General features: G+C 33.9%; 1 protein-coding gene across 5 annotated transcripts in view; it reads right to left on the bottom strand.

Annotated features, from left to right (window-relative positions):
* Window positions 1-6,214: 6,214 nt before the first annotated feature.
* Window positions 6,215-26,636, bottom strand: part of PPM1B (protein phosphatase, Mg2+/Mn2+ dependent 1B) — an 80,400-nt gene continuing 59,978 nt past the window's right edge. For 2 of the 5 annotated variants that reach the window (XM_072635732.1, XM_072635730.1), the window contains exons 3-6: window positions 24,148-24,265; window positions 22,345-22,456; window positions 21,503-21,560; window positions 6,215-7,977 (exon numbers count right to left, since the gene is read on the bottom strand). In XM_072635732.1, the coding sequence (XP_072491833.1) occupies window positions 7,948-7,977; window positions 21,503-21,560; window positions 22,345-22,456; window positions 24,148-24,265 (318 nt within the window). In that variant the 3' untranslated portion in view covers window positions 6,215-7,947. Of the gene's footprint in view, window positions 7,978-8,722; window positions 9,856-21,502; window positions 21,561-22,344; window positions 22,457-24,147; window positions 24,266-26,636 lie in introns of those variants that run through there. The other 3 variants (XM_072635729.1, XM_072635728.1, XM_072635731.1) reach the window with 2 other exon arrangements.

Consider the following 26,636-nt stretch of genomic DNA (forward strand, 5'->3'; position numbering starts at 1 on the left):
AAAAGAGTACCTAACAGTGACTGTTAAGACATATTCAGCCGTTATTGACCAAATCAAGAAGCATTTGTTAAGTATTTACTATGTGCCAGGCACAGTACTACTGGTTTGGAGGGTCAAGTGTATAAAATATGATTAATGCACCATCAAAAGTGGAAAAAAAATGCTAGGATCTTACAAACTCTTGCAACTAAGTAGCCTAATTAATCCTCAGAAAATGAGCAAATATCTTCAGAAAGACCTGGCAGGTGGAGGGTTGTTATTCTTCTAGAATGAAGCAAAGGCTTCTTGAAACTGAAAATAAAACAAGACCAGTAAAATAACAGCTGCTATTGACTGCCATGAAAAAAAAATGCTTGTCATGGGAAAGAGAATATCAAAGTACCAAAAAAAGTATCAAAGACTAGAAAATTATGATTTTTACTAATTAAACTCACTTTTTCAATCAAAATTAGATTGAAACGGTGGAAGTCCAGGTAAGTCTGTAAGATCTGGGCATGCTCATTAAGATGTAAAATATCGATCTCCAAAATATATTTGGGATTTTTTTATATCTAGTGGTCTTGTCCCACTGAGGGAACAATGAACTTTGATAAATATATTGACATACTGAGAAGTGTTACAGAATAATATAAATTTCCAAAATTGTATTGATACAAACCCAGGACTTTCTGACTCCAAGTTAAGAACTTTAGGAACAATGAACTTCACATACCTTTCAAATACCATTTAAAAAAAAAAAAAAAAAAAGAGATATTATCCATGGCAGATCTGTGTAGTTTGCAGTACTGCTTATAACCAACATTGCATAGGAGGAAAAGGACCACAATGAATACCATCCAAGACATAATCAGAGGAGGAAATGGGTCAGTATGTAATGAAAGTGCAGGATAATAGATTAAAAAACTCTCTGTTCTCTTGATACACACACACTAAAAGATGTACAGAAAGTACTTCATGTGAGCGCTCTCTGGAAGATTTAGGGAGGATATGTATACCACAAGACTTTCCTTCTCTTAGTTACTGAATATTTTGCTGTATGTTATTTTATTTCAAATTCAGTCAAGTAAGTTCTACGAACTGGAAATATTTAAGGTAGGAGGGAATACTTAAAGGTGGCATAATGGGAACTGAAAAGTAGTTGCTACTTGATAATCAGACAGAAGGATTAAAAAAAACTGATTCACAGTTTAGCTTCTTTTCTTCCCTATACTACATATGACACACACAGCACTCAGAATATATCTGCTATAAGACATATTGCATGACATGGATAGGATAGGAATCAAAGCACTTGCATAGTTTTCTCAGAGAATTATAATTAACTTAATAAAACACTGTATTAGGTACCCTTGCTTTTGGAGAAAAACAGCGCTTATTTCATCAGGGTACTTCCAAGTGAGGAATTCCCTTTAGCAACACATACCTATTTCTTTTCAACTCACGGTTTTTTATATAGTTACTTAGGACACTGAAAGCTTAAGTGATTACCAAGATTCACACAGTCAATATATGTCAAAAGCAGGTTTGAAATCCAAGTCTTCCTGACTTGCTGTAGATCCCTCTATCCAATATACTAGTGGTGTCAAACTAAAATAGAAATGAGCCTCACTAATTCAGACGTTAAAGATCCCACAATCCACATACTGACTTAGTTTTAAAATGTCCTATTGCCTATGTTTTATTATATTATCATTTATTCTGTTAAATATTTCCCAGTAATATTCTTTTTTTCTGATTCAGGCCACACCTGAGAATACAGCAGGCTGCAGCGTGTTTGACACCTTGGCACTATATCACACTGTCTCTCTACTAGAAGATGAATATAGCTATTAAATATAACTATTTGCTATAATGGGATCATCTACCCATATATAAAAGCTAAGTTGCCTCTGAATCATAGGATCATGGGTTTAGAGCTAACAGAAACTTAATTTTAAGAGAGGTATATAAGAAGTTTCATATTGTACTTCAATCTTCTCAGTTCACAGAAGAGAATATGTAAACTGAAAGATGAAATGATGTGCCCAATTTCACACAAGGAATATGTGGATAAAACAGAGGATTAAAACCCATATTATCTGACTCTACTATCTATTTTGCTTTCCAAGGGTGTGTCTGTTTATCTTTTCTCTAGATGTATCTCTCTCAGTGGGTATGCCTATGTCTCTAGAGTCTTTGTTTACAAGTGTATCTCTAGGGAAAAACTATGGGGTCATTTGCGTTTTTGATGGTGTCTCTAAGTCCATCTCTGTGAAAGGGTACCTGTGTGTGAATGTTTGGGAGTTTGTGGGTATATTCCTCTGAGAAAACATTTCCATAAAGGTTCTGTGTTGATGCTGCCACTAGGTGGCAGGATTAACCAGAATGAATTTATGCCAATATTACCAAAATTCTTTTAAGAAACATTAATATAGCTGGGAAAGAATCAGGAAATACAATCCATGTAAAGTAGCCTACTGAAACAGAAAGCACTTCAGCTCCAATCTCACCTTCTACAGGAGACCTTCACCAGCTTCCTCCCCACCTCCCACTTCTGCTCTCTCTTCTAAGATGATCTTCATCTACACTGTATTTTCCTGTATTCATAATTATTTGCGTTTTGTCTCTCTAGCTAGAATATGTGCTCCCTGAGGAGAGGGACCGGGGTTTTGCCCTTTTTTTGTATCCTCAATCATTAGCATGTACTAAGTGCTTAGTAAAAAAAATTTGCTGACTTATTTAGAGTCAAAAGGAGATAAGTCCAAATCCTAGCTTTGGTACTTAACTAGATGAATGACCATAGGCAGGTCATTTCACCTCATTAAGTCTGTCTGCTCATCTGTAAGATGAGAACGTCAGAACAGATTATTTTTAAGACGTTCAGCTCATAATTTTTGTTCCTGGTTTGTCTGGACTATGGAACAAGTGTCCACAGTCAATAAAAGTTCAAGAGAAAACATGTCACAGCAAACTAACAAATGAAGCAGGTGCCAGAAAGGTAGTAAGCAGAGAAACATTACAGGTAAATTGGAAAAAGGAACAGAGAACAGATTCATAGGACAGGCGATCTGGATAAGATAGCTGGAGAGAGGAAGTAATGGGTATGACAATCAGCTATGCCAAAAAAGAGAGTAGTCTGGTCAGGGTTGTCATGTTTCAAATGACCTCGAGAAGATAAGGAGGGGGGAAGGGGGCAAGAAGCAGAATAGGAAAGTGAATTTAAGACAATGTGAACTGTATGCTCCTACAACCATTTAAAGCATTATATTGATTTTTCATCCAATTCAACTGAACAAACATATTGTGTTTATGTTCAAGGCACTGTGCTTTGATTCAGACACTGTACTCAAATTACAAATAAAATACGAATATAGGTAGAAATTTATCCAAAAACTTCAAAACTTACCAATTTTCTGATTGAATGACAGAATATGGCATACATAATATCAAGATATTTTGAAAACTATTACAGTTTTCTTAATGTAAATGTGTAATGACTTAATTGGTGTGGTTTCTTAAAACTTACAGTAACAACACCTGAATGTTCCTTCTGCATTCAATGAACATTTTTTTCAACAAACACTGGATAGCCAAAAAAACAAAACAAAACAAATGCAATTCCCTCATTTTGAAAGTCAGATTAATCTTTCAGTACCTGAATAAAGGAGACTCAGGAGATGCCTAATTCAAATATATACCCAAGCTCACAATCTAGGTGTTGTCCTTGACTTTTCATCTAACTCTTACCCTCTGTATATCCAATCTGGAGCCAAGGCCTGTTGATTTACCTTCATAACATCTCACACGTCACTACCACCACTCTCAGACAGACTTTCATCATCTTGTGCCTGAACTACTGCAATAACCTGCTCTAGTTTCCCTGCCACAAGTCTCAGTGTCTGTGTGTGTGTCTCTCTCTCTCTCTCTCGCCATTTTCACTGACTTGTCTTCTATAACTAGAATGTCTTCCCTCTTCTTATCCGCCTTGGGAATTTCCTGGTTTTAAGTTCCAGTTAAAATCCTACTTTCTATAAGAAGCCTTACCAAATAATCTCTTTTAATTCTAAGGCTTTTTCTGGTAATTATGTTGAACTCACCCTATACAGAGCTTTTTTGTACATAGTTATATGCATGTTGTCTCCTCAACCAGACTATAAGCTCCTCGAAAGCAGGAATTACCTTTTGCCTTTCTTTGTATCTCTTAGTACAGAGCAGGCTCTTAATACATTTTTATTAAAGGACAAAAATTTATGAAGTGCTTTTCCCTCAGTATCAAAGCTAGAATAATTTTAGCACCCTCAAAAAAAAGAAATTCAGGAGACTTCTACTTCAAATATATACAATGACTAATATATATGACTACGACAGGTAACATGAAATAAGCTAATAGAACTCAGATTAGAGAAGCAGACTACAGGTGCAGAATAAGGTAATATCCAACTTGATGAATATATATATATATATGTTTTGCCTAACACTCCTAACACTATTTTGCTATAAGAGTGGGTTCTAATGATTTAGAGGTGGGCAGGCACATGAAGATGGTCTAGGATAGGAAAATTAGCCTGATTAAATAAGTTCAATCTAATTTCTAGTTCAAGTCAAGTTGATATGATTGGAAATTTTAAAAAAGTTAAGATTTAGCCAGATAGTAAAAGTCATATTACTGGCACAAAGTCAAGGCACATATCCTTAAGAAAAAAAGAAGAAAAAACACAGGAAAGGTCAGTGCACAACTTTTGAACATCAAGGAGAAGATCATATAAGTTTTGCTGTTGTTGGAAAAATTGCTCCTAACATGAAAAATTCTGCATAGTATTAATAAATTCAAATTATTACGTACAAAATTTTTAAAGCTAGCATGGTAATGGTTTTAAGTATCTGGAACTCCTGGTTAGAGAATATATTTGCTATTACTTTAAAATCATAAATTTGACCTGAGAAAGTGGATATTTTAGATGGGTCTGCTATTGTTTCATTTCGATAAGAAGTCTTTCTCCTGCTTTTAGGCTTTGCTAGAGAATCTCAATAAAAAAAATTCTCAAAAAAAAAAATTTCAAAAGTCTAAGACAGGCTTTAATCCCAATGAGGGCATTAAAACTCAGCATAGTATCAGATAGGTGAACAAGCAACTAGAAATATTTGGAAATGTAAAAGAAAAGACTATGAATAATTCTTGACTACAAACACACACCAGATACTGAAGACTTGCAGATAAAAAGTCTTTAGTTTCAAGTTGTAAGACTAATAATTTCCATATATCTTGGTGGGTTTTTTTTTTAAGCCTCTGAACTTTTGTTGACAGAAATAATGGATCCAAAATTCAAACAATACCACTAATTACTTTTCTTTTTCCCAAATGGCAACCCCTTCCTCCCAATTCTAATTAAAACTACACTCAACATTGACAGCAAAGTCAGACAAAAATTCTAGTACCAAGTTAACAATACAGAAAAAAAAGGCAAGTTCTATTTCTCCTTACTAGTCATACTTGACTTTAACAGTTGTTAAAATTGTTTTATTTGGAATTTGAAAGAGGAAACTGATGGAATTTAGAATAAGACCTCATCACAAAATAATATATACCTAGCTACAGAAACTGATTTACTGAATAGATTATAACAAATCGAAAGTGATTTGGATACAGAATGTGTTAAAAGTTTCAAAAGTTACTTTTATGAACTCCTCTCATTTACATTCTAACTTCTGTTATCTGGGGGGAAATTTGTAATACATTAGATTTACCTTGCATATTTAAAAAACTTTCAAGATCACAATGGTCCAAGATACATCAAGTCTATGTTAAACATGAAGTTATTGTCTTACAGGAATTTTAAATATGGCCAACAAATTAGAATAGCATTAAGGTGTTGAAAAGAAACTAGGTATTTCTGTTAACAACTTACTGTTGAATATGGAGACCTGCTCGTTTCTTTTTTTTTTTAAACCTCTGAAGTTATAAGAATTGATTTCACTCTGACCATCCCCCTGAAAAGGTGGATAAAAATTAAAGTTAGATATTTTGGTACAATTCCATTTTAAGAGTAATATGGATTTTATTTAGTATTACTCTATGCATTTTTTAAAAATTTCTTTCTTGAAATAATGTTTTACCTGTATGATTCTCTATCAAGTTTTATAGTAAGTGGCATATTCCAGGTTTTATAGCTTAAAATAATATACTCAAAATATATTAATTATAAAAATGCCTTATACAAAATAGCAACATATCACACTGTTTTTATCAATCCTTTATTGAAGATAACAAGTTGGTTATGTTCACTGCATTGTATGAAACATCACAATATCATACTGGGAGGTACTATCATCAGTACAGGGTTGGACCAGAGCGAACAGTCTGAACAATAAACCATTTTGCATTCTTCATTCCCTATCTTTTTAACAACCCCCAAACCCGGTTAACATTATTTAAAACACTTTAACTTACAAGGCTAAAATCTAATGAATAAATAAAATATACCGTGGCAATAATTGTCCATAGACCAAAAAAAAAAAATCAGATGCACAATGAAACTGGATGATTAGAAAAGCTGGCTGTAGGCAAATGTGTCACTTTACAGACACAGCTTAGGGAAAAAAGTTACAGAAAATACCATGAATTCCATTTCACACAAAACCAGTTGATGACTCATTAGCTTAAACTACACACAGGGCAATAACATCCTCGCTGAAACACAGTTTAAACAAATAGGAAAATGTTTACAAGGCATCCACATCATGTAAATCATATACAGATGGATACATTCATTGTTTCTCCTACCCAATAGCTTCTTTTAGATAAATACTCTTCATGTTCAGCATTAACTGGGCTTAATACATGCACAACTCAAAAGAATTCAGAAAAATTAATGTTATTGCAAAAATAGAATTAAACTAAGAATCTTCAAGTACCTTACATGACAGCCACTCTGTACCATGCCCACTGTTTATAAAATGAAAGGTCACGGAACCCATGAAAATATCTCTGTAATATTTTCTTAGATCTAAAATAGATAATTTTTAACTGTATTTATAGTAATCTCAAAGTGATATTCTGAATTCTGAAAATAATGCAAAATAAAAATACCAATTTTACATAAAACTTCTGTTTTTATCTTAAGCTGGAAATTCAAACTATAGAAAAACCACATTTAGAACAAAAAAAATCACAATTTACATTATAAAGGCAAATTTTCATAATAAAAACTGAAGCAGTGAGATGTCAAAGCAAATTGCAACTAATTATAAGTTAAATCAGTTTGGTTTAAGGAGACTTCTAAAGTTAGATGTTAAGGATGTGTTGTGCACATGGGTAAAATTCTGAAGGAATTCTGATGCCTAAAATCATCTTATTATTGCCAAATACACTTATCTTGAAGCAAGGCAACATCACAATTTGGACACTGTTGGAGAACTCAGTCTGGTATTACAGGTAAAACTGAAAAATAAAAAAAAAATAAAAATAACAACACTAATAAATTCACATCCTATAGCATATTGCCCAACTGACATTCCAAGCCACAGAGCCTCAAAAGCTTTCCAACTTGGTAAAGTGAAATAAGTAGCGTCTCAGACAATTATTTGTACTCTTACATGCTTATATGTTGTGAGTTTTGTTAAAATAAACATCAGAATGTATCTTCGGAGTACAACTATAATCCCATGCACCTCAGGCACATTTATTGATTTATGGTAGAATCACTCCATTGGTTTCTAGTAATCAAGTTCAATACAGATGTAATCAGTATGCCTGAGGTTGGCAAAAATACTGTAGTATAGGCAATGCTAAGAGTGGCAATATCAGAAAACACAAAAATGAACATATGATGGAAAATTCTGATAATTTTCTGCTCATTTCACAAAATGTTGGAAATCCACCAGAATTATTCCCTGGTATTGAAGAAAACTGTGATTAAAAGTTTTTCCCCCAATTTTCAGAATCAAAAGCATTTTAGTAGATTTGTAAGGCTACCATGGGTCTTCTAGATCTCCAGCACCCTACAGGAAGAGAAAAGGAAGAATATTAATTATTATTCACCTGTACTAATCCCACGATGGACTGAATTTCAAAAGTTTAAAAAGGAAAACAAAAATCACACAAACAAAAGTACCTTCTATTGAAAAGCTGCTTTTATACAGAGGTCATTTCCATTCCCACTATCTTAAGGCTTTTTAAAAATTCCAAATCATAATTGTATTGCACTTCAAAAATTCATTTGGAAATGGCAGAAAGATATACTGATGAGTATCACTGCCACTTCCATTCCACTTAAAGTAATTTAAGACAGTTTATCCACAAATTTCTTTCAGAAAAGCAAACCTTAAATGAGCCAGAAAATTTATTTTTTTGACAGAATTTCATATTCATTGAGGGAAAAATGAAAATCATTTCTGCTGAGTGATCAATAACTATTTTATTTGAAAATAAAGTATAACAAAAACAAAACAAATACAGCTTTAAAAGTATTCCTAGCATAAGAAATGTGAAGCAATTGTTTTATTATTTCTAAGCAATGAATACTTTTATCAAAGTAGCTACTTTTAAAAATTATATGGATGAAATAAAATTTTGTATTTTCAGACATGTGCTTATTTTTCTGTCAGTTAAAAATGACCAAAGCTTTGTATAAAAGATTTGCTTGCATATTAAGTACAAATTTCTGATTTGGATTAGGTTTCTAGAATACACTTGGATATAAAAACTGTAATCTTTAAAATTCATTTTAAAAAATTACAGCATGCATAAATTATTCCACATTTCATGCTTTATTGGGGGGAAGTCTCAAACACAAGCTTTTTTTTCCATACTAAACAGTTTCATATACATTTTGTTGTACAGATATCATCTATACAGAAACTACAAACCACAGTTTCAGGTATAGTACACTTTTTCTAAAACTAAATTTGTTTTATAGAGAATACACAATGTCAAAAGAAACAATCAATCTCTCACAAGTTCTAAAAATAAAACTACAGTGCTTCAAAATAAATACAATTTCAAACAACATTTCAGAAAGCATTCCAAGAAAGAAAGGCCATCATTAGCCTTTCTGAAATAACCAGTACTAAACAAATGGCAAAATTATGAAAGTTTTGAGTTCACTAATAAGTAAAACAATGTAAAACAATAAAATTTTGTATTAACAAAGAACCTGTCCACAACAGAAATTAATCTTGGTTTAATGAAACAGGTAAGAACTCATCTGGTGTAGTCCAATTTTAAGAAAGAAAGAAACAGGAAAAAAAAACCCAAAACCCAAACTACTGACTTTAATTGGTGACCTGATTTCAGGAACACCCTATAAAATGAAATAGGATATATAATTTTATTAAATTTAAAGTACTATAGTAAACTTTGAATTATCTGATAAAAAGTATATGGAAAAAGGCTTTCTTAAAAAATAAGACTGTACAAATAAAACTACTTTTCCAAGATTGACATAACAAACTGATACACAAATGCATACATTATACTAGCTAGGCAAAACTGTCAAATCCAAGACCATAAACATATTAACAAAAGAGGAGAATTCATATGCGTGAATCGCTCATCTTTGTCCCTGCATCTTCATTAGAATGTTCTAATTCAGCAAGATCACTTTTTGTTTCAGTATGGGGTTCCAGCATTGTCACTGGGTCTCCAGCATCATTGTTCGAAGAAGTAGCTCCAGCAGCTGATTCAGCAGGGGTTTCGTCTCCCTGTACTTTAGCTAGCCTGTAACTAGTCAGCATCTCTTCCAGGAGTTGTCGGTAGTTTCCCCTATGATTAATTCTCATTTGCCTGAGAGCTTCCACCAATTTTCCCTGTGATCCACTTTCCTCTGCATCATCGGAGGCCTTTTTTTAAGATTCAAGACCCCAGTGTCAGTAGACAAACTAGGATAATTGAACATATAACAAAACATACTAAAGCAAAAACACTCATTTCTCTATCATTAGGTGTACTATCTAAACATAAGACCATTTTATTAAGCAAGCAGAATCTAAGGAATCTGACCATGTACATATGAAAAAATTCCATGCTTTATCATCTATTAAATATGCAATACTCAAAATACTATTTTTAGAGAACAGATAACATCTTTATAGTCTTTCATGCTATACTTTTATTAGAAATTATTTAAAATTTCTGAAATTGAAAGCACTCATAGTTCAGTAATAATTCAATGATCTCATTTGATAAAGCTTAGTTATAATTTTCAGCATACCCTGCTGTTCATTCTAACAATGATCTTGTGGTGTTTATTAATAATAAATCATATAACTCCAAATTATCTGAAAAATAAGTACTCTCAATGATAACTAAAAAAAAATGCCTTTACTGTTAAGGGAATTTTAGAGTAGCTCCCATCCAAAAAGTAACAAAATAATTTTTTAAAAAACAAAAAATTAAGTTTAATATAATAATGATTTAAAGACTTGCAAAAAGACATAAAAATATTAGTTAACTACCAAATGAATCTGCTTTAAAAATAGGTAAGTTAGAAGGTTGTATATAAATTACTATTTACTCAAAACTGGACTTCGTTTGGGTAACAACATTTTGTAAGAGGAAAAAAAGCTTAATTTTTCTTCTTAAACTAAGCTTGGGAGATATTAATATAGATGTGATTTTTAAATGCTGTTAAGCCAAACTATTAACAACTTGAATTTTACATACTATTAAAACTTTAGCTATTATTGTGTGGTCTCTAATTAGTTTCTACTCAAAAGTCTACTTGAAGTTCTGTATAAATTATCAACCAAGGGTTATTTGATATAAGATAACCTGATATAAACCTTTTATCACTTTTGGAGAAATATGATCTGCATTTCCATAATAAGGGCAGTACATTTTACCAAATACAATGTAACTAACCTTCATATTTCACTTGCAAGAGTCAATGAAAAGAGGGCCATCATTTGCTTGCCATATAGATGATGTATTACTGTACTAATAAGCTATTTTAAAAACAATTTACTTTTTTATCCCCCACCTCCCTATTTGATTTTCTGTATGTTTATTAATTTATCACAATGGTTTATTAGTTCTTCAGGAATGTCAGTAAATTAAAACAGATTTTTTTAAAAATTAAAATAAAATTCACTCCTCCCCTCCCCCACCAGAAAGAAAAAAACTGAAAAATATTTGAGTAAAAAAACTGGTGATGTTTTTGTTTCTCTCCCAGGAATAAAACTAGCTAATTGTGAAGAAGCTGAAGAATTTATGATGAATTTTTGAGCATGGGTTATTAAGGCCTGTACTGTAGTGGTAGAGGGAATACCCAAATCAAAGAAACCATGATCTTTTAAGCAGTCAAAGTAAATCAAAAGTATTAGGCAAAATAATGATCTGAAGAATTCTTATTTTTTTATTGGCAAAAACTTGTGTTATTTATGGAGGATCAGTCTCAATTAGTGCCAAATGAAATACAAATATTAGGAATCTGGTTAAATTTAACCTAGTGCCTAGTTTTGTATTTATGACAACACTTCTGACCTTTTACAGAAGCTCACAATTTTCCCAGTATCTTCTAAAGGTATGGCTGATAGAAGGCAGGGCCCTGGAAGCTCAATATTCCAAAATTCTCACCCCTAATTTCTATTAATTTGATCTGATTATAGCTCATTATTATAAAGATTAGAAAACGAGTATAAATCAAAGCATTCACATTTTAGAGCTTCAGGTTAGCTTTTTTCATGCAAAACTATTTCCAAATTTTAGATCTTTAAACTCTAATAACATAATATCTTTAAACTCATAATTATTTCAATTGCTTTTGTTACTTTCTTGTAATCTTGAGGATTTCAAGCTTAGTAGCTTGTAGTAGTAATAGCCTAATACTTTGGGAGGTGATCCTAACCCATCCTTAAAAAGAAGGCAAAGGAACAGGTCTGAATGTCTGTTACTACTGAACCATATCACCCACTTCAAGGCTTCCCACCCATCAAAGACATTAAAAAGCCTTAGGCCAGAAGTAACTAGCATATAAGTAAATAGCTATAAGCATGGGTTGGGGAAATAGCCCATTTATTCTTTTCTAAAAGTTAACTTTCCTTGAATTACCTCAAGATGACATTTTTGAAAGAATTACGTTACCCTATTGAAATGAACTGTCACAACCTCTCTGTTGACAACCTCACACAATTTATCTTAACTAGGGAGTAAGTGGAGGTGGTGGTAGTCAAATTTCTACATTAACATATCATCTAAAACCTCTCATAATATCCTTGGGCATGAAAATACACTACAAAAAGGCATTAACATATACTTTTGCCCTAAGAAAAGATACTCCCCAATTCTGGAAGTCTTTATTTGGAACATTTTCTGGACTCTCACTAAAACTGAATGTCACCTATGCTCTCAAGCTCTGTCAATTTATTTGGGGATTGAGTACCTCTCTAAGTTTATGATTTTCCTAGTTCTGCAGCCTGCCTTGACTACCCCTCTTCCCCACCCCCACCCCTTTTAGATTGATGGAGATGTGAATGAATGAACAGAGCTACTAGATGATTTTCTGCCAGATTTCAATCTGGAAGCAGCTCTGTGTGTACTCTTTTCTTCCTCAAATCCCTCTGTTTCTAGTATGCACAGTTCCAGTGTAGAATTCAAGTTTGTTGAGGACTGAGACTAGTTGGGGGAATCATATCTCCAAAACCTGTCACAGTGCCTTGTTAAAAAGGGCATTTAATGACTGCTGATTTGAATTTGATGAAACTCTTTCCACTAACCCTTTCCACAGCTCTCCCTTGTGAGCTGTTTATGTTGCTCTACAAATTTGTATAATTTCTGCATATATCCTGCTATTTGCTCTCAAAAGTTTAGAATGTAGCCTATGATTTTAAAAATAATTAGTCTAATTATACCCAGCAGTCATAGAAAGGATGTTAGAAATTATCTGATGCAATTAACTTATTTGGTAGATGAGGAAATAGAGGACCAAAATGGGAAAATCACTTGCCCATGGTTATATTTGGAGTGAAAGGACCTAGGGTTACATCCTGGATCTGTTACTATCTGCATGAGCATAGGTTCATGTAAAGTTTTTGGACCATACTTTTATATATAATCTATAAATGATATCACAGAATCAAATTAATGTTGGAAAGGAACAGAGAAGTAATTTTTAGTTCAATCCCCTCATCTTACAAGATAAGGATACGGAGGTGTAGAGAAAGTAAATGAGCTGATGACTGTAACAGGAGAACCAGGACTTGAGCCTGGGTTCTGATTCCAAATCCAGCCCTCTTTCTAGTGTGAGATAGGCTATTTCTTAAACTAAAATAAGGTGCCTGGGACTACACAAACTGCAGCTCAAGATCATCTCAAATATTCCCTCCTTAGAGAGAGTATAATAATAACCTTGAAACCTGGAAGTGGCCTTGAAATACTGGGTGCAAGAACCATCTCTGATATAGACTGTATCAGACATACTGCTGCAGAACAGCTGCTGAATCGCCCTGGTAGCTAGGGGAAGTTTCCCCACTGTGGTTTCCATTCAAATGAAATCAGAGTTCTTCCCTCAGATCCTGTGATACCATGGCTAGTAGTTACTGGAACACAGGTCTTGAGACTCACAGGCTAGAGCTCTTTTTACAATACTACATTGTCTTCTGAGTCAAGCACACAAGTTTTATAAACTGAAATCAATAAATTTAATAGTGTAATGGAATATTTCTTTCTCATTATGTATGGTTATATCTATCACTAAAGAAAAAAGGCTACAATGGCTAACTTGTCTTCTTTTCCAAAATTTGCTAATTTAAAGGCTTTAGTATTTCTCAAATGTGTTTAAAGTCAGTTTCAGTAATCAAATACTATTAACAGAGGGTAGAAAAGATAGCATGAAGAGATTCAATGGTTTTTATAGGTCTTGCCTCCTTGGAAATAAAATCACACTTTCACTTAAATAGAAATCAAACTGACAGAAATTTTAAAATAACAATCAAATGTATATGATTTCAAATGTCTCAAAAGGATATTAAAATTTCTTTAGAAATGAGAATAGCTAAAAACTAAAAAGAAGCCTGTGTAGTAATATGAAGACTTTTTTCAATAGTGATAGTGCAGTGATAAGAACACTGGAGAAATCTAAGTTGGAATCACTTACTAATTAAGCTATGTGACCCCAACCAAGTCACTCACTCTCTTTCCTGGACTATGAAAGAAGAAATGATATCCTTTATCACTTAACCCAATTTAGTAAATAACCATTTATTAAATACTACCCTTTGCCAGGCATACAAAATACAAAGAGGCAAAAGACAGTTCCTGCCCTCAAGGAAGGACAGCTAGGTGGCACAGTGGATAGAATGCTAGGCCTGGAGTCATCTTCCTGAGTTCAAATCTGATCTCAGACACCTCCTAGGTGTGTGATCCTGGGCAAGTCACCTCAGTCTTCTCATCTGTAAAATGAACTGGAGAAGATACTCCAGTATCTTTGCCAAGAAAAATCCAAACTCGGTCATGAATAATTGGACGCTATTGAAATGACTGAACAAAAACAATGGCCACAAGGAAAACAACAAACAAGCTACATACAGGAAACATGGAAAATAAGTGAGAGGAGAGAGGTTAGAATTAAGAGGAAGGGAAGGAAAGGCTGCCTGTAGAAAATGAGATTTTAAGTGAGATTTGAATCATAGTACCTTAGAATGAAAAGGGAGAGCATTCCAGGCATGGGGCACATTCAGAAAAAAGGCTTGGAGCTGAGAAGAATTTCTTGTTTGAGAAAAAGCAGGAAATCCGATGTCACTGAACTGAAGAATATAAACTGGAGAGTAAGGTGTAAGAAGACTGAAAAGTCAGAAGAGGGCTAGGTTATAAAAGGCTTTGAACACCAAACAAAAGATTTTGTATTTCCTCTTGGAAGAGGAGACACTGGAGTTTATTGAGGGAGGAGGGGTATTGATTTGGTTGGATTTGTGTTTTTAGGAAAACCACCCTTGGTGGCTAAATGGAGGATAAATTGGAGGAGGAGATACTGGACACAGACAGACCCACCAGCAGGCTACTTCAATTATACAGGTGTGAAGTGAAGAGGAACTGCACTAGAGGAGAGCAGTATCAAGGAGGGGAAAGTATCCAAACGAGAAAGAGGCATATTCAAAGAAGTGTTTCAAACATGAAATCAACAGACCTTGGCAACAGATGAGGGTGGTGAAGGTGGGGGGGCAGGGGCGGCAGATAGTGAGGAGTCCAGGATGACTCCAAGGATTTGAGATGGAGAGACTGGAGTATGGTAGAGCCCTCAACAGTACTGGGGAGTTAAGTGGGGATTGAGTTGGGGAGGAGGAAGGGAGTTTAAAGGAAGATAATGAGTTCAGTTTGCACATGCTGAGTTTAAGATGTTTAGTAGACATGCAGTTGAGATGAATGAAAGGCAACTGGAAATTTATGACTGGAGGTCAGCAGAGAGGTCAGAGCAGGAGACACAAATCAGCAGCACAAAGATGGCAGTTAGATCCATGGGGGCTGATGACATCACTAAGTGAAGCTGTGTACAGGAAGGGAAGAGGCACCTGCGACTATTTTGAGGGACACCTATAGATGGAGGGAATGGATGAGGAGAGTGAGAAGTGGTCACATGGTAGAAGAGAACCAAAAGAGAGTGATGTCCCAAAAATCTAGAGAAGAGGTGATCAACAGGCTGCAGAGCGGTCAAGAAGAATGAGGATTAAGAAAAAGTCCTCCTTGGATTTGACAATTAAGAGATCACTGACACCACTGAGCAGCAGTTTCAGTGGAATGATGAGGGTAGGGAAAAGCGGGAGCCATGAGAGGTTTGAGGAGGGATAAAGAGCCACTATAAAGAGTGGGATGGTAAGTTGATAAGGGAGGTATAGAAGCATTGCCTGGCAGTAGCAAGGGCCCAGCTGAGGTTGCATGATAAATAAAACAGTGGACCCAATCAGAGTGGTTGCGTTATTTTCTCCACCTTTGGAGAAAATTCAGCAGCACCTATATAGGACTGATAGGAGTAAACAGTAGGAATCATCCAAGACTGACATGATGATATAAAGCTGACATGGTGATATAAGGCAGTATAGTAACTACAGGATTGTTGTGAGGATGGCAGAAAGGTATGTTGGAAATCAATTACCTCAACCACCTCATTTTATGGAAGAGGAAGCTGACAACCAAAGTCATACAGGTAGAATGCAGCAGAGCCCATATATGAGCCTAGACTCATCCTCTGATTCCAAATTCAGTACTCTTTTCATTATACCATCATCCATTAATGTATGGTGCTTCGTAAACTTTTAAGGCACCCAATAAATGCCTTTTCAGTTGATATGACACCACCATATCATTAATACCACTTATTAGTGTCCATTCATGCTCCAATGACAGAATCTTAAATTTAGGGAAAAAGTAAAATGACAATAAAGCTTACTAGATTTTAAAGATTATTTTTCATATTTCTCTGTAGTGGAAAAGGTACTGGACTTAACTTGGGAGATTCAAGCTGAAGACCTCATACTGTTAATTATTAGCTACGACCTTAGACAAGGTGCTTCACCTTTGAGAGTCTTAGTCTTTTCAATCCCTAAGTGAAGGGAATGAACTACCTGAAAGCTCTTAACATTCTGTGATTCTGTTTATGGCATGAAATTTCCCAATCTCACACTCACATAAAATGACCTACTAAAGAGAACAGTAAAATAAAGTATACAGAATTTATCACAGTGAGATTAGAAAATTGTCCTTTAAGCTAAACTTATGTTCTTTATATCAAAAAAATGCAAATTTAAAAGATTTGATCATAAGACAACATTTCTAAATAATGGGGGAAAAGAGAAAAACCAGATGATTTTAAAAAAAATTTTGGCTTCTCTAATTTTTTAAAGCACAGAGTAAGTGACAGAATGACAGACAGAAATAAACCTAAAAGTTAAATGTCAAAGATTAAAACATACTTATGTTTCAAACTTTTTTCTATATACTATGACTCAACACTCCTTCCATCCCCTACTCGTTTCTCCCCACCAAATATCAGATCACCAAATAATGTTGAATCTTTCTTTGCAATTTTTATTACCTTTATTATTTCCATTTCCACTGTCAAGTTCTTATTGTGACTAGACTAGATCATTTTACTAGCCTCACATCTGAACTCTTTCTAGTAATCTCTTTCCTGGCCCTTAGTGTCTTCCTAAATCTAAGTATCAAAAAAAAAAATTATTGGCTCCTCACTACCATCGGAATACAGTCCCAAACTGCTCACTCTAGTATTCAAAACTTCCTCACTACTAGGTCCCAACATCTTTGGCCTTCCACTACTCCTCTAAACACTTCAGAAACATGAGCTTACTATAATTCCATCCAGAACATGCCTTAAGTTTTCCTGCCTTTGCTCTTTTGCAACTTCTTGCTCCACTGACTTGGAATTATCCCCTCTTCTTTTCTCCACTACTCTAAACATTATCTCTTTTGTAAGACAGCTAAAAACCTATCACTTTACCCATGACTAATAGTTATCTATACTATGAAATAACCTCTACTGTGCCTCTTAAATTTCTATAGCAATTATTGTTAGTACAATTCACCTAACAATTAATCACATTCTGCCTTCTGAGATTTCTTCTAGTCCATTAAACTGCTATTTAGCCTTTTATATCTTAGTACCTCATCTTAACTGGGGCAGTTAAGTGGCACAGTGGATAGAGTACCAGGCCTGAAGTCAGAAAGCCTTATCTTCCTGAGTTCAAACCTGTCCTCAGAGATTTACTAGCTGTGTGACCTTGGACAAGTCACTTAATCCTGTTTGCCTCAGGTTCTTCATTTATAAAATGAACCAGAGAAGGAAATAGCAAACCACTCTAATATCTTTCCCCAAAAAACACCAAATGGGGTCAAGAAACAACCGAAAAACAACTAAATATCAACTGAACCTCATCTGAGTAAATGAAATGAAAATTCCTTGAAGGCTATCTCTTTATTACTTCACACAACACCTACTGGCAACAATAAATTTGTTTCAAAGGAAAATAAACATTTGTACACTAATGATTCTATATACTAACTAATTACCATCTAGAAGCACTTCCTCAAAACCTCTTAGAGATTCGTTTAAACTATGAATTAACTAAATAAAGGAAAGTATCCACTTAGGATATTTAGGACAAGATTATATCCTATGGTATACTATAATACCAGGAAACACTATAACTTCATACAGTTACAGAGTATGGCATGTAAATAGGGTTCAACATAAAACTTACAATACTTAAGAAAACTGAGGAATAAAAAGGCTCCACAAAGTTGGCTCTCACAAAATCTCTTTGAATATCTTACACACACTTAAAAGGACACACACTCTCTCTCTCTCTCTCTCTCTCTCTCTCTCTCTCTCTCTCTCTCTCTCTCTCTCTCTCTCTCTCTCTCTATATATATATATATATATATATATATATATATATATATATATATATATATACATACTGAAATAAAGGTAATAAAAAGATAAAAATAGGGAGAATTATTCTTTAATAATAATGTTAGTTTCTAAAGCACATTAAATTCTGCTCAGCCTTCAGAGATCCTAACTTTCTTGACTTCACAACTTAAGTCAATCCTAGGTATAACTTATGCTCTGAGAATAACATTGCAAATCTTTAAACAATAATCAATTTAAATTGAAAAAAATTAGGGACATTATTTTCAAGGATTTCAGGAGCTGAAGGGGAGAAATCTATGTAAACGTTAATATATATTTAAAATTATATATAGTCAAGTAAAAGCAACCTTAAAGTATATTAGACTATCACTCCCTAAGAACAAGACCCAGGTCTTATTCTTTTTCATTTGTTTATTATTGTTTCTTAGTTTCTGGTAGTGTCTTACAAGGAGGCACGAAAATCTTTCTTGGATAAATGAGTGAATTAGGTTTAGTGAATTAGTTAATTAATCAAATGATATACTTAAAATTTCACTTATCCATTAGAGAAGATTTTACTTAAGTGGGAACTTCCTGTTACAATACAGACAACATTTTCTGCAATTCTTATCCATGACTGCTTGTAATTCCTACATAAGGGTGCTAGTCAACAGAGGAAGCCTCATCTATGACTCAACATTTTGCATTGATCTGTGTGCAGCATTTGCACTCAGATTACAAAACTGACAGCCTGCACTTTACTAAAAATCAATTAAAGCATTACATTACTTACTTCCTGGCTATTTCCTTTTTATATTTTACTTTATTTTCAAATATTTCATAAATGCCTCTACTCTATTCTATACTCTAAGTCCTATTCTAATGTCATATTATGGCATGGATGGGGCTGGGAATTCCTGAAGGTACAGACTGACAGAATCTGTACCAAACTGGAAAGGCTTCCAGGAGATGCTGGTTTTTATCATCAGAAAGTTGGCTACTAAGCTTTTAGTCATAGTTGCAACATGAAAGCTGTTTTAATAAAGGCTCCTCAGAAGGGTTGTGTTCACACTGGTTTAAAAAAAGCAAATTTTTGACGCTGAAGTATTTGATAAATTATGTGTGCCTTGTATATATTAGGTACTTAATAAGCATATGTTGAATTGAATTGAATATCTACTCATTCAATCATTTAACAGAATCAGATTTTGTTTTAAAGTTTGGAAGTTGAACTTTGGTGAACCATGATCAAGAAATTAAGATATACAATGATCAGGAGAGCTATTTTCAAAAAGTTAAATCTTTAAATGGATGTACCAGATAATAATACTTTAACAATGCTTGAAGAAAAACAACCCAAATGCTTTTTCTTTCAGATTACATAAATATTAGAAAGCTCTATGTGCAGCCCAGTTTTTTAAATATACTTAAGAATAATATATTAAAAATGAAATGTTCATAGGCATAAAAGTAATGACCCTACTCCTGCTCACCAAACAACTAACTTATCTTCTGGAAGATGTCAGAATATCTAGCACAATGTTGGCTGACTAAAATAAAAACATTTATCATAGTTGAAGTAGCATTTTAAGTCTTCCACAACTGTAAATGCTTGCTGAGAAGCCTAACAATTTCAGCTTTGCCACTTACCACCTGTGTAACCAAGTTATAGTCACCTCTCTAGCTAGGGTATCACCCGTAAAATGAAGGGGTTAGACTAGCTGACCTCTAAAGTTTCTTCCACCTTCATATCAATAGAGTCTATAATGAAATCTTCTCTAAAGTCCCTTTCAGCTTGATGATCCTCTGCTCAAACAAACAGTACAGTCCTCTCCTATTTGTCAACTTAAAAATTCCAATAAACACATTTTTATGACACAATTCCTGAACTCAAGGAGCTTACAATGGGGCTGAACACACACACACGCACGCACGCATGCACACACACCATGTCTTAATGCCTTATTTTCATTTATTCAAAGTTCTGTCTGTATATTGATAGTGTTATTCAGGATCAACTTCTTTACAATTCATTAAGTATCATATGTATTTATCATCTTTTCCTGGAAGTATTTTTTGCTGCTAAAATAGGGAGAGGGAATGATGATCCTGCTCTGAAAATAACAACTTCTGGCAATAATGCAACCAAAACTCTTATGGTCTGAAAAGAATAGTTTAAGATATGTGAATGGTGGTAGAACTATTTATTTCTAAAGAGTTTTTCCGCTGAGCTTTAGGGTTCCCTCCTAAGTTTACAAGTAAAATTTAAAAACCCAAATTACTTGTATGAGTCTTATATATGCTATGGATAAATAAACTCTCATTTGGGGGAAAAACTTAACTTCAAAATTTGGAGCATTAAAAATTCTCTGGAGCTGATATGATTGTTTATTGTAATGACTAGCTGAAAAGTTCATCAGAATTTCAAAAGAGCATTAATAAGAGATTATCAAGGAAAGGACATGATCTGATCATCCCATAGTGCAATAATTCAATTCAGATTTACACATTCATGTAAAAGCTTACTACAAGATTTCTCTAAGATTTGTATATTTCTGTAATAAAGGAAAAATTCAATTACTTTCAAGTATTCATCCGAATAGGCATATGGGAAAGAAAATTAAACTGAATTGTTCTGCTTATCTAGCCTCAGAAAAAAAAAAAAACCGAAGGAAATTCATAACTTTAAATCTATTGCTTGTTGCTAACAATAGTTTACTGACAGGGGTCAAGGGTGTAAGAGACTACATTACCTCTGTAAAATAAAGAATGGAGTGGAGATGGGAAAGGAAAATGAAAGGAGGTGAAATATTTTTAAGTTTACAACAAACATAAAAACTACTATTTTAAAGATAGACAACATCAAATCTACATAAAGAGGTACTTTTAACTCTAGCTGCTTAAGTTTAAATCAATTCATAAAAGATTATTTTTAACTGATAACAACTTTTAATAGAAAAGAATCTATATTATAACTGAATTTTTCCAAAGGCAGGTACTACATATTCCTTTGTAAAAATAGAATTAAAAACTAGCTTATGATAAGTGATTTCTATTTTATGAATGAAACATTCATCACATCTAAAGTTTACTATGTATAGTCTAGCTATATTTAATTACCATATTATAAAATTACTTTTAAAGCTTATAAAACAAAAACTTACCCCATCATTCTCTCTATGTGGATTTAGTCTATTATAAACAGCCTCAATAATATTGCGCCTAAAAACATGAAGAAATAGTTTTGTGAAAATATATTAAGGTAAGTTAATCAGTAAATTAATATAGGTTTAATTTTGTGCTATATCCAAAATGTTCTGCCAGCTTTAAAATTAATGCTATCAAGACAGTTCCCCCCCTCCACAAAAGAATTCTAGTTCCTAGAATCTGAAAAAATCTTGATTTGTTCCACACAATATATCCTTCATTACTTTACCAAGGAAGGAGGCCTAAAGCCTGTTCCTGAAAATTAGAGCAGAAAGATCCATTAGGAATAGCTATAAGACTATTTAATCATTATCAAGTAGTTTCCAGAAAGACAGTTCTTTTCCAAGTGTTCTTTAAGGCAAGAAGGTAAAATAGTAAAAACAATGAGCTTTTATACAGTGCTTTAAGATTTGCAAAGCTCTTTAAATTGATCTCATTCAATGGAAACCCTGGATGAAGTTCTATTAGGTTTAGAGAATCAATGTGTTTAAGCTCTGAGGCCAGGGAGGAAAGGCTGAGGCACAAAGTCCCCTTCTCACTAGCACTGGTTTTCCAACCATGACCAAGTCACTTCACCTCTCTTAGGTTCAGTTAACTCATCTGTCAAATGAAGAATAACTGTAGCATTTACCTTACTAGGTTACTGTGAAAATCAAATGAGATAAATGTCAAGTGCTTTGTATACTTTGAAGCATTAAATGAATGACAGCTATCAGTATCATAATAATACTCTTATTCACAGAGAGATTTAATTACCATGCATAGAGAACTTAAAATTGCCTATCTTTCTTCTACTTACTTGCCAGCAAGACCTCCCCCTGGAGGTAAATTAGGGATATTTTCTGCAGACAATATGCGCATGACATGGGTAAGATCAGGCATTCCTTCCTCACCAGACTTCTCCATAATTTCTGCATGAAAACAAACACCACATGAATTAATAAGATGATCATGAGGAAGTAAAAAACAAAGAAACAAAACTATATATTGGTTCTTTGTTATATCAAAAGGCATTCATTTTAAAAAGAGTAAAAAAAAAAAAAAGGCTTGATATAAATGTTTAGCATACTTCAAAATTTCAGTTCTGCTTGTGTATAAGAAATGATTTTCCTGAAACACTGCAATTTGTTTCAAGTTAAAAACACAAGTTGTTAAAATTTAAAAGGTTCAAAATCTATATATAATTACAAAGCTAGTTGGTATCTGATCCCTAAGAATTGTATATTAGCCAAGGGTAGTCTAGTTAGTGAGATATTTGGATATTGCCTGTATCTTCTAACAAAAGGTATCACCTAGGAAAACTAGAGAGCTTAATATCAAACTCTACTGTTGAGTCCCTTTTAAAATTCAAATTGAGATTTTAATTTTAAAATTAAAATTCCTTTTAAAATTCTGTTATGGAAAAAAGAACAGAGCTACATTATATATACATACATTATGTATAAAATATGACTATGAACTACAAAAAGGAAATTATCTAGCTATAAAACTCTAAAAAATATTTGTTTGGAGTTGTAATATACATTGGATACATTTAAAAATAGCCATTTATCTTAAAAGTAACTACTAACAAGGCATTTCCATGGGTGAAGAAAAGCATATTTTGAAGAACTATCACTAGAAATGTAGACTTTTCATAACTAAATCTTTGTAAATAGTTTATTTAGCTATAGTGATACTTTTAGTGTAGCTACGTAACATTTTTAACTTTTTCCCCCAAAGTGCTTTTATAGATAGTGTTTTATTTATCTTATCCATTTAATTCTTACATATTTCCTGCATTAAAAGTTGTAGAAATTAAAATAGTTTAAATGATGCAATGGGGTAGAAGGGACTGGTAGAGTATCTAACAAAATAGGAACATGTCACAGAAGAAGTAAGAATTCAAGCTGAATAATAAATTCGTCAGAAGGGGTAGGTACTATTTGGCAAGAAGAATGGGGAGCATAAACTGAAAAGAAGCTTTGATGGCTTTTAGTGGGGAAGAAAACATGGATTTTAAAGAAGTGAAGAAAAAAAAGACTTCATAAGCATAATTGTCTGCCCTACTCTTACTCCTACAGTTAACATCTGCCTTGCACATTTTAATACTCAGGTTTCCAAAAGTTAGTCACTAACCTATTAAAAGGTATGTGCTAATAACAAGGTCAGCGTAAAAATTACGTCAGTAGGAAGGTAAATGCTAAACTAAATGTTTCCATTGTATCCTGTTTGACAATCTAACCTGAACAAAAACATAACACCTAATAACTAAACTCTTAAAAAAGTTTAAGCTAGTAGAATATCAGTGACAAACACAAAGTAGATAATAGTTACTAATGATGAATTAGGGCAAGTGTCACTGTAATCATTCAGTATCACCAGGAATGTAGACTTTGAACTGCTATTATTTTGAAATAACATACTCACCACTTTGCCATTTAGAAAACAGTAATTTTAAAAGAAGCTATGTTTTTCTTTTTCTATGGGACACTAAGGTTTCTGTAAAACTCTCTATTTGGATAAATCTCAACCCAATCCCCTACTCCAATCTCTTTGTTTTAAAAGCAGAGGCAGTTTCTCCCCTCTTTTCTCCTTAAATAGACCAGAGTAGCTTTCTTACCTTCAACCCGTGATTCCAAGTGCTTATCCAAGTCTGAATCTTTTTTCACTGCTTCATCTGAGACCTTAGGAGCATTTGAAAAACAAACTAGCACAATACTCATGTTATCTCGACTTCCCTGTATATTAAAGAAGGGGAAAATTAGATAAGATTTTTTTTTTTACCAGCTCCTAATCATTTGCTTTAAAATACCTTAAATGGAATTATATAAATACAATTTACTTAAGTATCCAGGAAGAAAATACAGCTTTATACTGGATTAGTGACAATCTGAAAAATGACCTGAAAGAGCTATGATTTTTAGGCATATGTGTGTGTGTGTGTGTGTGTGTGTGTGTGTGTATGTATATATGTATATATATAAACCTTTAAGTAGCTATTAATTTGACTTTTATGCAAGCTAGACCAAAACCTAGGTGGCATCTTGGACTCTTTACTCCTGTCTGTTTCATCCCTCATATCCAATCTCTACGGATTTTACCTTTTACACTCTTTGACTGCTTACCATCCTAGCACAGGCCTTCCATCACTTCAACACCTGGACTATTCCAATAGCCAGCTGGTTGGTCTGCCTGTCACAAGACTTCATCCACTAAGGTGCACTTTCCACTCAGTTGCCAAAGTAATCTTCCTAAAACACAGGTCTGCCCATGTCACACAGCACCCACTCTTCAGTCATCATCCTCCCACCACCAACCCTGAACTCAATAAATTTCAATGGCTCCCTATCAGCTCTAAGAGCAAATATAAAACCTGTTTGGCATTTAAAGTTCTTTATAACTTGCCCACCACTTCCTTTTCCACTCTTCTTATACCTCCAAACATGCTTTTTGGTTAACCTCTTTGCTATTCCTTGAACAAGATACACCATCTGCCAACTCAGCATAGCTGGAATGCTCTCCCCTCCCCATCTCTGACTCCTGGCTTCCTTCCCATCCCAGCTAAAATTTCACATTCTCAAGAAAACCTTTTCCATTGCCCCTTAATTCTAGTACCTTCTCTCTTTTATTTCCAATTTATTCTAATAGTTGTTTGTATGTTGTATCCCCTATTAAGACTATGATGTGCTTGTCAACAAGGCTGTCTTTTGCCTTTCTTTGTATCCCAAATGCTTAGCTGAATGCCTGGCATATAATAAAAACTTGACAAATTGTTTATTGACTATCCTTCCCTTATCCCTAGCTTCATAGTGGTTGTTAATTATACTCCAATTAGCTACACCTGTGCTACCTGTCTAGGCCCTCTTCGCTTTTCTAGAGGTTGTATTCCCTCAATATTAAGACTATGTATGCTCCTGCAGGCAAAGGGAGTGGAGGTAGATAAAGGGTTTTTGTTTGTGTGTGTGTTTGTTTTTAGCTTAACTGGTAGATCAGAATCAAACAGTGCTTCTCACGATTACCCCGTGTTGAAAAAGGAATAAATAAAAAAAGGACAATCAAGAAGATATACAAAGCAGGTATGCAAAAAGCGAGAACAATTTAAGGATTCACTAAAGGACACTAAAACAAGGTGACCTAACTGTGGGGAACCAAAATTATAGCCAAATAACTAGCATGCAGATAAAGGGAGTTAATTTTTTTTTTTTTGAGGACAGACTTTAAGCTCATCGTTGAGAGTATTTTTGTCACAAAGTGGTTTTTTTAGATGGTTAAAATACTAATTGATGAATTTAGTATGGAAAGAACTGCCGATTCTATGTAAGTCTTGCCAATATATAGCATTCACTCACAAGACTGAAAGCAACATATTCAAAACACCTGTCTGGTAATTCTAAGGGAAAATACTTACAGTGAATCTTTTAAAAATCATACGGTTGTTTTTCCAACTGTACTTTCCAATATATTTTGTGCCTGAAAAGGTGGTCACCTATCTCATGTATTGAAGAATGCCACAAAGGGTACAAAAAGGAGCCAAATTATGAGTCATCCACACCCAACTAAAAATCAGTACAACAGTCAAAACTCATTCTACTACAATAGTTCAAGTTGTGCAAAGGAAGGGAAGATATGAGGGGCACCCACTACTTCCCAAGAACTGTCCAGCTCCAATACCATTTTAAACTGCTGTGGTTTGAAAAGGTTATCTGGTTTTTCCCCATCTAACAAAGAGTCAGAGTAACAAGGAGACCCTCACATAATATAAATCAAAGGGTCAAGAGATTTGAAAAGAATGGTCTCAAAAAGTTGAAGAAGAGATATGTATGGTCTAACCAATTTTGGGGGGGGGGGTGGAGTAAGGAGTGGATGTGAGGGGTAAGTGTAGAGTCATATCCCTAGTGCCTGACTAGTTAGTCCCTTCAAATGATCCCTACCTTTTTCAATCCAACATGGAACCCATAATTCTTGAAACACTTTCCCAATTACATTATTCATAAAATAAATAAGAACTTTTACAAAACAAATAGTTTTTCAATCATACCCCAGAATCAATAATATCTCTAGGGAACCACGTCTAAAGTACATTCCATTTGGTAATTTTAGAGACCTTCT

This window comes from Notamacropus eugenii, chromosome 1 (assembly GCF_028372415.1).
Source record: "Notamacropus eugenii isolate mMacEug1 chromosome 1, mMacEug1.pri_v2, whole genome shotgun sequence".
Classification (NCBI taxonomy): Eukaryota; Metazoa; Chordata; class Mammalia; order Diprotodontia; family Macropodidae; genus Notamacropus; species Notamacropus eugenii.